The 16211-nt window shown below is 42.4% G+C and overlaps 1 protein-coding gene across 1 annotated transcript in view; it reads left to right on the top strand.

The window, feature by feature from the left end:
• The window catches only part of LOC144128295 (MSL complex subunit 3-like), a 40235-nt gene extending 25644 nt beyond the window's left edge, over positions 1–14591 (top strand). Inside the window, exons 3-9 of the mRNA XM_077661604.1 lie at positions 520–671; positions 2195–2332; positions 2482–2645; positions 4410–4532; positions 9718–9918; positions 14330–14414; positions 14486–14591. Of these exons, the coding sequence (XP_077517730.1) occupies positions 520–671; positions 2195–2332; positions 2482–2645; positions 4410–4532; positions 9718–9918; positions 14330–14414; positions 14486–14591 (969 nt within the window). The remainder of the gene's footprint in view (positions 1–519; positions 672–2194; positions 2333–2481; positions 2646–4409; positions 4533–9717; positions 9919–14329; positions 14415–14485) is intronic.
• The last annotated feature ends 1620 nt before the right edge of the window (positions 14592–16211 follow it).

The following is a 16211-nucleotide window of genomic DNA, read 5'->3' as shown; positions in this document are numbered from 1 at the left end:
GAGTCCAATCATTTCATTCACTCCTCAATCTTCACTTACACCATTGGTTTTGGTCTATCCTCGACCTGGTGCACATCATTTTTCAATAAATAGCTTAAGGATAAAGAAACTAAACACCACGGGCACTTTCAAGCATGTTCGGTCCCTTGCCCTGACTACAGCAGGCTCAAGCTTTTTTATTTGCTGTCCTCAGTGTTGTGATAAAGATTCGAATACTGTGGACAACTATAAATTCATGCTGTTGTAGCCATTGTTCACTGAAGTGCAACCATTGGCTAATATCATAATTAAGCATATATACAATATTATGGAGCATAAATGTGTGCATGACTGACAGCCAGTGTTATTCTCTTGAAGGAGGTATATGCTTTTCATCAACACTAAATTTTACCAAAGGATATAGCTGATACGATTCAACAGTGCGTGTGTAGTTGAAGACACTTTCTTTTTTACGTTGTTAACATATGCACAGTCGGACTTAGCTGTTCATGACCTGTTCTTCCCTTTGTGCTATTCCAGCTCATCCAATTGCCATGCTCACCGGATGTAGTTGACATTCTGGACGAATATTTAAAGCACTACGCAGCAGAACTAACTGCGAAAACTACGAAGCCTGCTAGATGCACCTTTCTGCGACAGCCACCTGTCGATCTCTCTCAAGTGGAAGCAAGGCATGTCACTAACCTTCTGCACTCATTTCTACAAGTTAAATGTAGTAGAATTTATATTTGCCGAGAGCATCTCTGGTAGTTACTGCCGCGACAATCTGTGATGCATGTACCTTTTGCTTTGTACTTGGAGATGTGCCGTCTTAGGTGCTGCATGTCACTGGAATCTTTTGTTGCAAAGAATGATTGACACTAATAGCATGTGAGCTGTCTCAGCATCACATATAACTGTCCTAGTATGTATAAGTACAAAGGACCCCATAGTCGCAGACAAATGCAAAAGCATTTTCTTTAAAGGGCAACCGAAGAGGTTTTAGAATTCAATGAGTTTAAACGGGCCAAATATGTGAAAATTGCAGGTAAAGCGTGCGAAATATTTTTGTGCTGGTATCTGAAATGATGACGTAATTGCCAACTAAAGAGGTGTCGGCATTCAGGCTTCTGTGCAGTGCACAGCTACAGGCAGAGGCTGTAATGATGACGTCACGAATGACGGCGCTAAATTTTCAGCGCAGAAACAGTTGATTTGAAGTAGAAAAGAAATTCTGTCGAAAGTGAAGCTCATGGAGCATTGCTTGGTGGCATCGGAAGACACAGTGCAGCATGTAGATGAAGGCAGCGGACATCTGAAATTGGGGCAACAATGATGTCACCTAGCAACTCCAAAGCAGTGAGATGAAGCCTGTACATCGTTGCGGTTTTAATCGGTGATTACGTCACCATTTTTGGTGCTAGCGCAAAACTGCTTTGCATGCTTTACCTGGAGGCTTCATAGATTCGAATTCTTGAATAACTTCGAATTATCAAAAAACCATTTCACCTTCCCTTTAAGCCTAAAGGTACTTGTACTCTGTTACAATTACATTTAACATATACTACACGACTGACTCAATTTCTAGTGAAATCTTTGGTTATATTTTAAAAGTGCTGAAGTAATAACACTAGCAGTTTAATGCTGAAACCTATAGGATGCATTTTCGTAGGTGCTTCAGGCCTATATGTTGCTAGAATTGCTGTCTCACTAGAAAGGCCACCAGCCTACTAGAGTCAGCTTGCCGCTGCACATAGCAGGTCTCAGACTAATGAACTGGTGATGGATGTGAAGGAATTGATACAGTAGCTTAGTACCCTTTTTAAGAGCTGCACGAGTATATCTTGAAGAGAGAAGCTTGGCGTTTTGTGTCAAAATGAATAGTATTGCAACATTTTTAGAGACCAATAAGTTCAAGTAAGAAATAACACCAATTTTGTATCAAATTAGGTGGTATGGTGTACTAACAGGTGAAGAGGGAAAGCACTGAGACATTTTCAATACTGAAACACTACTCTGGCTTTTTTTCTTTCTTTTTTGAGGAGTTGTTTACATGCGGGTACGCTTTATCAAAAGAGGTAGCACCAATAGTTCTTTGCTGTTTTGCAATGCACTCAACAGTTATCTGAAAAGTGAAAGTTTTTGTAATCCTCCAGTGACAAGTGTTTTTGATTGCCTTTCTTTAACATTCTTAAATATTCTTCATCTTAAACAGGTTTGCTCTATGCAAAGAGGCAATGGATGGACTACGAGTAACATTTTGTCACACCCTGCCTAAGTCATTATTGTATAACGAGGAGAAACATCAGCACCAGTTGGTGACAACCTTTTGTCGTGCTATCAGGATTTGCCGGTGAGGAAATTGAGATTAAGGCCACAAAAAATGGTACTTGCCTCTATACAAAATGTTGTTTTTCTTGTCTTTCCCAGTGCTATTGCTGGTCGCTTATGTGATAACCTGCATGTATATAATCTTACCACAGTTTTGTGACCTGTTTTCAGCATGGCAGCTGGGAATGAAGCAAATGAACTGAACAGTCAAAGTGAAGCGAGCCCTCTGAACACAGCATCAGACATGGCATCCACGGCAGAGTGCTCACCCACCAAATGCCTGCAGGACACTTCTGATCCCAAGGGTTCCCTTCCTCCACAGGGGGAGCGTTCTGGTCAGTTGAGCCCCACAGTTACAAATACAAATCACATTACTAATATGAATTCAGTAGAAGAATGCATGATGAAAATGGAGACATGGCAGACGCTTGTCAGGGGTACCCATTCGAGCTGGAGAGGTGCTTTTCCAGCTGGAGATTTTCCAGCTGGAGCTAACTGGAAGTATAAATTTTCCAGCTGAAAGGAAAGATCATTCCAGCTGGACACAATTATTAATCCAGCTGGAAATGCCATTTTCCAGCTGGAAACACATGTCAGTCCATCTGGGAATTAATGCTTTCCACCTGGAAGGGCATGATTTCCAGTTCGATATTCCAGCTGGTCGTGGCAACTTTTTAATCCAGAATACATGCAATAGAAGAACATGTATTAATTGAATATATGTAGATATATAATAAAAATAAGAAGAGAATGGGCTTAAATTCAAAATAAGCACTAAATAAATAATAATGAACCGAGCTGTAAAGTAGGGCTAGGATAAGACAAGCTGGAAGTGAGCTATGAAACTGTTATTAGTGGTGACTAATGCAGCAGGCAGGTGGTTCATCTCTTGGCATGTTTTTGGTAGGAATGAATAAGAGTAATGAACAGCGTTTTGGTGAGATGTGTAGTTAGTGAGCATGGTCAAGGCTCAAGGCATGGTATGAATGGAGCCAGCCTTATGAATTGTGAACAAGGCTCCCGTGGGGGGAGCCGAAACGTCATCCCATCTTTTCTTTTGGTCGGCGCCTTCTACTTTCGTCATAATAATAAATTTTGTGAAAGAGTGTGAAGTGAGATAAGTTTTGTGTATTGTGAGCGAGGGGTGATTAAGAATGGATTTCATATTAGTTATTGCAGTCGGACACAACATAAACCTGCAGTGAAGCTCCGTCCACATTCATGAACTCTACAAAGAATTCCTCCACGACTGAAAAGTAGCCCATTGTTAAAGCTTTTCTTGTGACCTAAATAAGAAGCTTATCATAAGACTAAATTGCAAACCCAAGAACTGTGGTGCTTCTGGCTTGTTTGACGTAGTGAAATATTAGTGTTGATTTCGTCTACTGTTGCTGTTGGTAAGCAGAGTAGTACAGGTCCTGGCGAACCATGGCCCGTTGTTACCAAGTGCTCTTTCTTAAGTTGTATTCTACTATAGTAGTACAGTGATAGTTGGAAAGAATGAAATGGGATGACCGGTTCTGCATAGCTTTCAGGTTATTATTTTAGCTGGATCCCAGATGGACGACCCATTTCTGAAGTTCAGCCGAAAGTATATGTAACTGCAGTATGTAATTCTGGAGCAAAGAAGGTCTCCAACTGGGACAGTAATGTTGCTTTATTTTTGTATGAAACAAGAGTGCTCCGAGTCACTGATGTCCAGCCGAGAAATGAGCAGTGCTCCGGACTGAATTTAGTTTCCTTCTGGGCAACTTAAGACGCTTGTTTTACAATGCAAATATATGCATCAAATCGCATGCAGAATAAAATTTTGCAGCAAGTACAATGTGTAATTCTCTGCAATAAATTATAAACTGTGTGATAATAGCTAGAACATGACAACAATACTCATCTTGACAGGACTGGTAATTTCTCCGTTATTGCCATCACCGATTTGCCACTACATTGAGCTTTTACCGAGAGCAACAGCACCTTTGTTGCACGCATTGTTTTACAGCATGTATACTGTGTAATATTTGGTGAGCTTTTGCATATATTGCATCGAGTTGGGTCAGTTATCCATGTGTTTTTAGTTTGGTTTGCTTTGATTGAAATTACAGCAAGTCCACCAGAAAAGCCTCTGTGCCTGAGTAAGCTGTGTACCCTACATGCCAAGTCTCCTGAAAAGCCTTCAGAGAACAGTAGTAACAGAGACCGTGTGCCTTTGGAAGTGGCAGCAGTCGGTAAGAAAGCGCAAAGCATTTGAGAGGGAATATTTGAAGAATACAAAGCTCTTGAGAAGAAAACTTGTCAGTTTGACACACTGCATGGCTATTTGCGATAGCACTGTAAATATTGCTTTCTTTTTTTTTATGTGGCGTATTAATGATTTAGACCATTCACAAAGAGTGCCAATTTGGTTGGTTTCATTGTTTAAAGAGCAGGAATGATGTCTCTCTACATTTTTTCTGTTTCTCCATTGTTTTGTCGTTCGAAAAAGATGAATTATTTTGCTGAATATTTTTACCAATTTCTTCGTACCTACAGTGCTGTCCACCAGGTCGTTCTCAAAAAATGAGTCAGGCACTGCAGCTGGTGCACTGTTGGTGCTTGCACTGATCACTAATTTTCTCCAAGCGAAACGAAACATTAATCAAGCTTGCAAGCCTAGTTTGCAAAACCTGTGTGGTTGCACAGCTCTCTTTCACTGTGCAAAAACTCACTGCTGCCCAATTTTTAAAATGGTTTTGCCGGTCGCCATTCGGCAAAGATAGTGTTGTGACAAATACCGTGCGCTGCAGATACAAAAATGACCAAATTTTCATGTGAAAAATTTCACGACCAGGTGACATTGTTGCTGTAAATAAAAGCGACAATTCAATACTAGCTTGACTTGCTCTAAGCCTAGACTACATGGTATACTGATGGGCTGGCTGATCTCTTAGTATATGCTGCTCTGTTCGTTTCCTAGCCAAGAGAGAAATGGGCAATAACATGAAAATGCACCAACCACTGCAAAAACTTTGCCAAGCTATATGCTGCACGACTCACATGGTGGTGAAACAGTGCAAAGGCATGCAGACAGAAGAGAATGTTCATCTAACATGCCACATGTGTAGGTAAACACAGGCAAATTTAAAAAAGAAACAGAAAACAAAGAAATTGGAAAATTCGTTTTTAAGGAAAGGAGATGGCGCAGTAATTGTCTCACATATGTTGATGGACACAGGCTGTAAGGGAGAACCAGGCTGTACGGGAAGGGCAACTGGAAAATTGGTTTTTGGGGAAAGAAATGGCCGGTATCTGTCTCATATATTGGGGGACACCTGAAAATAAAATAATGATGAAAAAAAAACGCGCCATAAGGGATTGGATAAAGGTGGGTGTGAAAGAAGTGAAGGAAGAAGTGCAGTAGTGGAGGTCTCCGGTATAATTTCGACCACCCGAGGACCTTTAACATGCACTGACATCACACATTACACGGGCCTTTAGAATTTCGCTTCCATCGAAATTCGACCGCCGGCCCGGATCGAACCCACGTCTTTCGGGTCAGTAGCCTGGCACCATAACCACTGAGCCACTGCGGCGGCAAAACAAAGAAGTCATGCAAGCACAAACCGACCATGAAGTACCCATGTGCACTGAATACCGTGCACGCAAGCAGAAAACTTGAAGGGGCTCTGAAAGGAGCTCTTAAAAATGGTGTGGTATTCCCGGAATGTTAAAGGACGCCTCTTCACAAATATCCTCCAGCAAGAATATTTTTCACGCGTTTCGTAGAAGCCGAGTTGCCTGTAGTAAGAATTTGAATTTCAGCGCCATCATGCTATTCCCTCTTCTCTCATCACTTTGTGCACGCTCAAAGGTCAGCGCTCCTCCGCCGATGCATGCGGGAATTCCCCGGGGGTATAGTGAACTTCCGGACCTACCGGAGTGACGCTGCTGACTGGCTGCAACCATGGTAGCTGCGTGGCGACTGAAAGAATCTAACCAACAGCCATCTTTGAGCAGAGTTACGCGGGAGCGTGTAATGGAGCACGGTGCGAGCATGAAAATGTCGCCAGAAAAGACTCTCCAACTTTTGTACGCAATTGTTGGTTCTCTGCTGTGTGTGGAGTTGTATTGTTTGCCTCAGGTGTTCATGACGTGAGAATGTAGTAATTGAGTGAGTTTATGTACTCTCTTCAGAAGCCGTTTCAGAGCCCTTGTGAGTAAAATAAAAAGCAGACATTTTTTTTTAGATAGATACAGACCACTGGTGCATCTCTCACTGAGCTTCTCAATTTCTGTGGCTTTGATTGTCTTTATTGAGCTGGTCTTTATTTTTTGCTATAACCAGCAATGCTCACTGAGCCTGCGGGGGAGCATTGCAGGAACCTAGGTGTCCATTGTCGTGACCACCATTGCATGCAGGCGTTTGCAAAGTGACAAGTTATAGCAAAAAATAAAGACCACCTTACTAGAGAGATTACTGAGGCCACAAAAATCAAGAAACTCAGTAAGAGTTACGTGAGCGCTCTGTCCGGTTCTATCTCGAAGAAAGAATTTTTTTATTTCCACTTAAGTTTTTTACTTGCAGAGTAGTCTATGCGTGTTGTGGGTATTTCATGGTCGGCTTGCACTTGATTTCTTTGTTTACTGCTTTCCGGGTTTGCTCGTGTGTACTTATACGAGTGGCATGCCAAATTAACATCATTTGTTAGTAAGCGCTGTGTTGCATCCTTTATTCTCTTCTATGTTTGTGTGCCTTTGTGGTGTTTCACCACCACACAAAACAAACGGTCCCTACAGTTAGTGCTTTCAAGACTAGCATATAATGTGCAATAAGTACACCATGAAAATCTGCTTCGTGTGAATTCAGTTGGTTGTATGCATACTGCAAGCTTAAGGGTACGACAAACAAATGCCATGTGACAGTCAGATTTTGTTAAAAGTAGGCTTGAGTTAGTAGTGGAAAAACATTTTGCTGCAGATAACGCCATGAGGCAATTAACTGAAGTGTGGGGATAAGGCCACCATCTTTTGTTTGATATTAAATCCAGTTGAAACTCAAATTTTATGGCATTTCGATGAAAGTGGCATGCAAGAACACCCACGTGCTGTGTGATGTCAGTGCATGTGAAAGAGTGCTGGTGTTGAAATTAATCTGGACCCCACAGTGTTCTTATAGCTTACATGCAGCTTTTGGGCAATTGAACCTCGCATACTATATTATACAAACCTTATGAAGCCCCGCGGAGACTACTGAAACTTTAATTAATGGGAGATGCGGGTCTTGAAACGATAAATGCTGAAATTTCGATTTTGCAAAATGACATATTCGGCATCTATACACTCTAAAGTACCTGCCTAAATTTTTCAAGGCCTAGTTCGACCTTCAAGTACTAAAAAATTTTATTTCGCACCCACAAAGTGCGGAAATGGCGATTTCAGAGCGAAATGTGGCAGAACTTCGAGCCCATTGCTTATCATGACCAAGTCCCCGATGGCTGCCACCTTGGCTTTGTTTGAAAACTGGGTGCCTTCCCCACATCGTGGTATTGCTCACTGCTGTGAAATCTTTTTGCAGCGTCCGCATTACGCTGTTTTTTCAGGCCACTACGACCTCTGAATGGTTGGCGCATGCACTTCAAATGCAATTTTCTCAGCTGCGTGCTTTTTGCTAACGTGACTGGCCTTACGGAAGTTTTTATGATGTTCTTACGGTGTAATTTCGATTAATCTTGTACCGTTGGATTCAGAAAGAACTAAATTGTGGAGCTATATGCTACTTTTTCTTTTTTTGCCTGAGTCATACATGGCAAACTTTGTGAACCATAATGTCACCTAACTATACTTTATAATTATGATGCTTGGATATAATTGAACATTTTTATTTGATGATGTACCTCAAGAACAACATAATTAGCATAGCTCCGGATGCCAGTTTTTTGGCTATGGCTCCATTTCAATCGAAACCAAAAAATGTTGAAAGAAAGTGTCTTAATGACCAGTATGAATTTGGCTAGTTAGGCTTATTTTTTTATATTATGGAAACTAATTGATATATACTGCAACTGATTATATTTTTGAAAACAGGAAGAGGAATCACATATGCACACTCAATTTTATTACTATAGTAATAAATGAAACTTTTTATTCTTAGCGATATATATATCGCTAAGAATAAAAAGTTTCATATCAAGACCCACGTCTACCCTTAAATTGAAAAATATGGATATCTTGCGAAAGCTACGTTTATTTTATAGAAAATATATTGGCCATTTGGCTTGAGTGCAATATGCGCATGAGGCTATGTTTGTGGTGGATTTTTTCGCCTCTTTTTTCACGGTCTTTCTTAGGAAAAGGATTGTAAAACAGTATTAGGTGAGTAACACGTTTGTAAAATGAAGGTTGTAAATATATTAAATAGTGGGAAATAAGAATTTGTTTGCCACATTCCTGAAGTCATAAAACGAGGTTTCAAAAAACTGGGTTTCAATTATACAAAACTGAAAAATTGGCTACCAAAGAGTGACAATATTTTGATTTTTTTTTTTTTGAGCACAGGTAGAGAGCTACCAGTCACAAGAAGTGCAAATTTCATAGTTGGAGTTCCTAAGCAGTGCATAGCATACGGTCTGAGCTGTGTTAGTTAGGCTTAACTGAGGCCACTTCAAACCATAGAGTTTCTCAATATTACCTAGAGGGAAAGCTGGCACCACTATCTATGCAAGTTTTTTAAAGAGCACTTCATCCAACACGGGACTGACGGGATGGGAAGACGCAGTTTCTCATTCGGCCTGGTTAGTGTTGGGGCCAGAAACAGTGGATTCTGCTTCTGAATTGGCAGGCGCGCCACCCAGCACCGTGATGCGCATGGACGAAATTATTTTAATAGTGCGCTTTTCACTTCTTCAGTAAATTTAGCACAGGTGTTAGGCTGGTATGGAAACTTTCACAGCATTTCTTCAAGGTTTGGCACGAGAGGAGTCCTCTTGCTATGGCCAAATCCACATTTCATGCCTCCAACATAGCCAAGCCAAATATGAAACCTCATCTTCCCACATTTGTGCACCTCTTCATAGTGGATGAATTGCAGCACCACCTGCTTTACCTCTAGGCAATACTGAGAAACTTTATGAACTCAAGCAAGTGAACAGGAGAATACTGTTTCGAACCATTGACACTGCGCTACGCCTTGAAGTACATTGCATCCTTGAAAACCTAGGGGAGATTGGGAAATAGTGACATTTTGGTTATTTAATACAGATTGCATATTCTCGGAACAAACCACTCACAGCCGAGCACAGGACAGTTATATAGTCTGGAAGAAAGCATGAGTGTCTTGTTCTTTGGTGATAGCTGTCCTCGATTCAACTCATCTTGCGAATTCAGTTTAAGCATTCACTGTGCCTGTATACACAATGCCTATCGCCCTGTTCACAGGTAGAAAAAGAAGGCAAACCACAAGTACCTGTTCTGTTGAGAGTGCCTGTTCATCATCACTACCTGTCAGCACATCTGAAGGTGCCTGGAGCATGACTGACAGCAAGTTTGACTGCACGATAATGTCGAGTGAATTGTTAGAAGAGAATCCATCGTCTCCGGCATTGTTGTATGGAGCATATCACCTCTTGCGGCTCTTTGGTGAGAGTGCACACCACATTTTATTAGTGGGAGCAGGTTTTTTGTGTCCATGGCCTTCCTTTGGAATAACAAGAATATATATTTGCACATCAAGACACACTGCACCCAGCCGCAGCTGTGGACAGGCGTAATAATGCTACAAAGTTCAGACCAATCCAACAACGAGGCCGTGAGATTCATGATTTTGATCTAGATGCACATATAAAACCTCTTCGGAAAAGTCAAGGTCACTTCCCTTTAAAGGGACACTTGGGACAATGTGAAGCAATTATTGTTCTGTGTAAAAATTAATTATTCGTTTTTTAGGTATTTTGATGGCCAAGAAGACTCATTTATCACTGCACAAATTAGCTTTCCCCCGTGCAGCCCGAAACTTATCCCACTTTGCAGTAATTCCGGCCTGAAACTACTATGCTAGTTTTGACCACCGCAAAATAAGAAACTCTACAAGAACTTATGGAAAGTTATTTTTGGTGTTTGTTTATGTCCCCGAACCCTACAATGATATTTGGACAGCATTCGGCTTAAGAGATGGTGCACCATGTGTAATGAAGGAAACGTGCTTAATTCAACCATGAAAAGGCTTGTTGGGCGGTGCTCGACAGCAGACCAGAACTACCGTGTTATGTCGTGAGGGGGTGCCCCTTACTAGTGACTGCAAAGGGTTAAAGATCTTTTCACCAGTCAATTTGAACTCATGAGATGCTTACCGACAAGGATGGATTGCCACTGTTTTGAAGTGAGTGGCAGTGTAACATCGCCTCTTGGATCCATGCAAAAAAATTTGTCGACACACACATTCGACTTGTGAAACCAGCCAATGGTGGCGACACCTCTATTTCATTTTGTCTTTTCTAGAATGTAAAAACTCCATTTTTGGTGAAAGTGGTCTCTTTACGATTAGAACACAGTACCCTATGGATAGAGGCGAACTTAAATTCGTCCTCATTGTCTCCTTAAAGCTTTGCTAGACAAAAAGTTATGACATAATCAGTCAGCAGAACTGCAAGGGCCTTTCATGTGTTTGTCACATGGAAGTAATGTGACCATATTCTATGGAACCCAAAGTGGGACGGGGGGGGGGTAGTACGAAGTGACCATTCAATCATACATTTTTATTCCAAACACTCAAAAGCCACTTTAGTTTTTCTAATGGGGATGACCCAAGCGAGACCCATAGAAGGCTTCTGACTTCATCAAACTGCTGGCACCATCGGTCGAGGTATGACGCTCAAGTTGCATAAAACTTCACCACAGTACTCACAACCTCTTCTCTTCGAACTTGTCCCTAGCTGTTCTTCGAGCTCTGTTGCCCTTGAGCGCACACTTGGCAGCAGAAATATGATTGCTCAAATCTTTTTTGCACTTTGGTCTGCAGCTGGCTTAAGGCGCTGTAGACTTCCACAGCTGTCTTTAACTAAAATTTGGAGTACAGTATATAGCTTCAAACATAGCAGCTTGACAATGCAGAAAATAGAGCCAGAGCTCTCCACATGGGTCTTCGAAAAAGGACTTGACGAGAGACGGACACTTGTCTATCGACAGCCAGGATATGCGTAGCGTAAGCGCGGCGATATCTAGTTCGAAGAGTTAATATATGAAAGACGCGCATTCACTACATGCGCCTTTATTCACGGTTAAACCTTGAGCCGTCGTGGCGGAGTGGTAGCGTCTCCGCCTCAAATGCCAAAGTAGTAGTAATGGTTTTTATTTAAATAATAATAAAAAGGAAGGAAAAGATTTTTGCGGTCGGGTTCGAACCCGGGAACTCCTGATCAGTAGCCGAGCGCCCTAACCACTGGCAGATACTGAAGCACCTGAGCTGGGGCAGCGGAAGTAAAAGATAGCAGGCAGAATGGAGAAATGAAATGAAAGAGGTGAGGGGACAGGAAGAGGGGATAGGGGGAGAGGTAATATACACAAACTATTTACACCAAAAGAAATGTGTACTGGTTGTGCGCGTGGTTAGTTCATGACGGAGCAATGTTGACTACAATGTTGACTACAACTGGAGTAGGGCGTCCAGTTGTTAATCGTCCAAGATAGGACTCGCGGAGCGTTCGGTCACTGCGTGCAACTACCTGGCGGAGAATAAACGGGACGTCAAGCCCATCTGTTCGAGGAATGCACAGAGGCTCACCAAGGTTCGCTCACGGGTGCGCGCACTGCCCTGCGGCCACAGTGTATAGTAGCATGCGCAGCGCCCTATAGGCCGCAAGCATATCGCAACGAGCATCGGCGAACGCGGCACAGCTCGCGGACAACGCGAGCCTCCGAGCCCTCACGGAAGCGAGCCTTGTCCAGCCTATCCAGTATTCAGCCAGCCATGAAAGCAGACGCGAGTTTGGGGAGGCCACGGTCAGGTTAGGGCAGTACCACCTTAGTCAGGTGGTGCTGCCGTACTGTGATGGATAGAGCGGATAAAGGCGCTAGTGATGGAGACAAGGTACCTTTCTAGGCCGTTCCGAAAACATACGATTTGTAAAGCAGAAAAAAGGTAAAAATAAACTCGCTCGCGTTACTCGCACCGGCCATGTTTAAAAGGAGGCGATCCTGAGAGCTATTTATCAACCAATGCTTCGTTAAAGCCAAAGTGGAACAAAACGCCGTCCCACAAGTACCTCGGTGAGACACCGGGACCATGGCTGCAAAAGCGGGACTGTCCCGCCTAAATCGGGACGTTTGGTCACCTTACATGGAAGTAGTCTGGTGGTCTGATTGTTAGCTTACAAGTGGTTCTCATGCACCACATGTGAGGAGTATACATACATGCTCGCTTGAATAACAGCCTCTGCTTCCATTTCTCGGGAAGTACGGCTTGCAGAAAACTACGTTATCTGCTCTTAAAAAAGTTTGTTGTAACCACTTACGTTACATACTGTGAAAACTGCCAGAACTCTACTTATGTACAGCGACTTCTGTGCAGATCACTTGCACAAGTTCGCAAGCACAGCAAACGTAATTAAAAGCAAAGTTGCTTTCATGATGACTAGCTGACAAAAGTATGGGCCCAAAAGCATGTGATATTGTGGGCATCTACATTCCAAATGTCAAGACACCTTGCCAACCAGGAGTTGAACTTCCATGTACAATAGAAAACATTTTTATTTATGACAAATCTGAGCAAGGAAAACATCTACGTGTCATGACGTCTGATGAAATCATTACAGTGCAAGCAATGCAGGGACTACAAAGAGAAAGTACAAGCACAGCAGCACCTTAAAAAGCTTGAAGCCAAGCTTGAGGGTGATATCACAGCCATGTAAGGCCTAGGCCCCTAATTTCCTGCACTGGAAAATTTTAAGCTCCGTGAATTGAGAAAAAAAAAAATCTGCAATATTCCGCAGGAAGCCGCCCGCACTTTCACGCTAGCGGCCTTTTGCACAGCATCAGCAGCAGCTACCGTACCGCTTTTTGTTGCCTCGCTGCTTCATGTTTTGTGCTGCACAGCTCTGTGACTGTTTGCCCCATTTTTCCCTTGACAACTCTTCATGGCTTTTGCCCTCCATTCTCTTCTTTCTCGACGGCCCACGCCGCCTTCATTGTACTTTCGTAGGAGCTTTCTCTCGTCAGTACCTGCCGCGCATTTGCCTCGATGACCCAAGGTCGTCGAAATGTTGGCATTGTCTCGCAGCTCACAAGCCTGGTAGGTGAGTTCGCTGTGGGTATCTCAAAGAACAGCGAAACAAACAAACAAAAACGCACTGTGTATAATCATAGTTTGGTTCAGACATAACGCCAGGTGCTTTCTGAAGCAGATTTGAGGAAAAAACTCGCTCTGTTTTCGTGTAACTACGGTAATGTTGCTTCTGACAAGCGCGACTGTCATGACTCTTACCATACAAGCACTTGACGCACTTGAGATGGGGAGGAATCAAGTCCAGGCATAAGCTCCAGAACTTTGTTCTCTACCAGACTCTATGTATCAAGAGAGTTCAGATGAATAAATAACACTGCCATCATTCTATCAATTGTAAGGTGTCTATAAACGAAATATTATAAAATGAAATACCTTGTGCCATGGCACTCTTTGGCCGTAGATGCCCTTGCACCATAAAAATCTATCATCATCAAAATAAAAAATGTGGCTGCTAACACAAAATTCCGCGAAAAGTGCTCAAATCCAATATTTTTCGCAGGATCGCAGAAAAATGGGGACCACAGCCATATAGTACTTGGTTCCTTAATCGTTTCCGTTGCACCTCGTGAAATCATCAAAGATTTTGTCAGCACTGTCAAAAATGATAGACATGAGAAAGTGGTTTCCCATGCTGCCTTTCTGCAATGTTTGACTCTTAGTCCAAGTTTACTCAAACCCTCACAAAATGTGCCTTGTATGCAACATATTTGCAGTCAAGGAGCCAAGGTATGTTTTTGACCTTTAATAACACTTGATTTTTTTTTTCTCCAGTAAAGCTGCCTGAAGTGCTGAAGAAAATGGCCATCACTAAAAGGAAAGCTTTCTACCTTGAAGACTTTGTCAATGGCCTGTTAAAGTAAGCACTAATCAATAAAATAAAATATGCCCGGACTTTACTGACACTAACATGCTTCTTTTGCCTTTCAGTTACATGGCTAGCCGACAGACTGAGCTTTTCCCACCATCTGCTTATGTGGATGCTGAAAAAATTATGGCTGAACTTGAAGAAAACAACAAAGTGAGCAGCGGGTAGATCACTCACACATAAAAAAAAAGTAAAGTCAGCCAGTCTGCATGTCTGACTTTGGCGAGTTTGGTGCCACGAATAAAATGTTTCAGCGTTATAACAAGGTGCATGAGGCCATAATATGCGCTTCCTGTTCTCAGTAGTACTCTCAGCACACACACACATATACATAAAAATGATGAGCTGTAAAAAAAAAAATCATCACTGCAACTTTTGACATTCTTGTACTTAAACAGATCTTTTATTGTATTTTTTACTAATCTCTTCCAATTTAAAAAATAATAGAAATGATTTCGACTACTGAATAAAAAAATTAAAGGGGACACTTAAGCTCGGCCTCAGGGGTATGATGCGATTGCGTTAATGGGTTAATTCCCATATATGCAGGTCGTCTACTTTTCACACAGATCCCTGGGAGTCCTCATACCCCTCCTGGCACAGTGGTGCAATGGTTAAGCGACGCGCCACTGCTCTGCAATGGCAGGTGCTTTTCCCAAGCAGCCAATCATTAATCTAACAGCCACCTGCCACGGTGGGCAGGTTGCCTCCTAGGTTGCTCTATGGGCACCACTTGCCAGAATCGTACTCGTGATTGTTCGCCAGCAATGCCAACACCAGATTTTCTGGACAATGGGGCTTTTAACGCTATCATGTTACAAACAAGCATACAACATTTCTGCCATAACCAGACAAGCAAGTAAAGCTGGCCGTGTGGAAAGGTGCAGGCAGAAAGCAAATCAATAAGTTCTTCACACAGCCAATTAATATTTCGGTAGGTGAAGATATTTTTGTTGATGATTTGACCACAGTGAGTCCAGGTACAGAAACAGACCCCTGCATCTATGGTAGCTCTATTAGCCGCAACTTTTATCCCAACTGTACTGCCTGCAAAAATACCATAATGCTCCAACTTACAGCTTTGAAAATTCCTAGAGGATCACAATCTGAAAAAACAGATGCGTTAAAAAGTGGAGAGGACACTTAAGCTCTGCCTTAAGGGTGTGATGGGATAGAGTTAATGGGTTAATGCCCATATGTGCGGAATTGGTCTTTCTCTACTTAACATTTGTAGATCCCCGGTAGTCCTCGTACCACTCCTGGCATAGTGGTGCAGCAGTTAAGAGGAGTTCCACTGCCCTGGGATGGTAAGTGCTGCCACCAGTGGAATTTGTGCGATCCAGGTTGTTCTTCACGAGCAACCTTGCGCGACCACTGATTAATTTAGCCATCACCTGCTAGGTTGCAAGAGGACACCATCTTTTATGGGTACCATCAAGTGTTATCTCTCTCTCTCTCTCTCGCACACATACACAGGCATGCATGCACACAGAGAGAGAGAGACACGAGAGGCAGACAGGTTTTTCTCAGTGGGGAAAGTAAGCTTACCTTAAAAGAAATGTAGATGAGCTTAACCTGCCAGAAAAAAAAAAAAAAGCTTTGTCAAATACTTCTGCTGCTTTTATGACACCCCTCTTGACAAAATAAATGCTCTGAAATAAGTAAGTGCAGCCCAGGCATGACACATGGGACAGGTGATTACAAGGAAAACAACACTGGCCTGAAGGGTGAGACATGGAATGTACCTGAATGTCCTAGAAAGGGAACCATGTTCATGCAATCACTGCA

This window comes from Amblyomma americanum, chromosome 4, assembly GCF_052857255.1.
Source record: "Amblyomma americanum isolate KBUSLIRL-KWMA chromosome 4, ASM5285725v1, whole genome shotgun sequence".
Classification (NCBI taxonomy): Eukaryota; Metazoa; Arthropoda; class Arachnida; order Ixodida; family Ixodidae; genus Amblyomma; species Amblyomma americanum.
The sequence above is the reverse complement of the archived record's forward strand: the minus strand, read 5'-3'. Positions and strand labels throughout refer to the sequence as shown.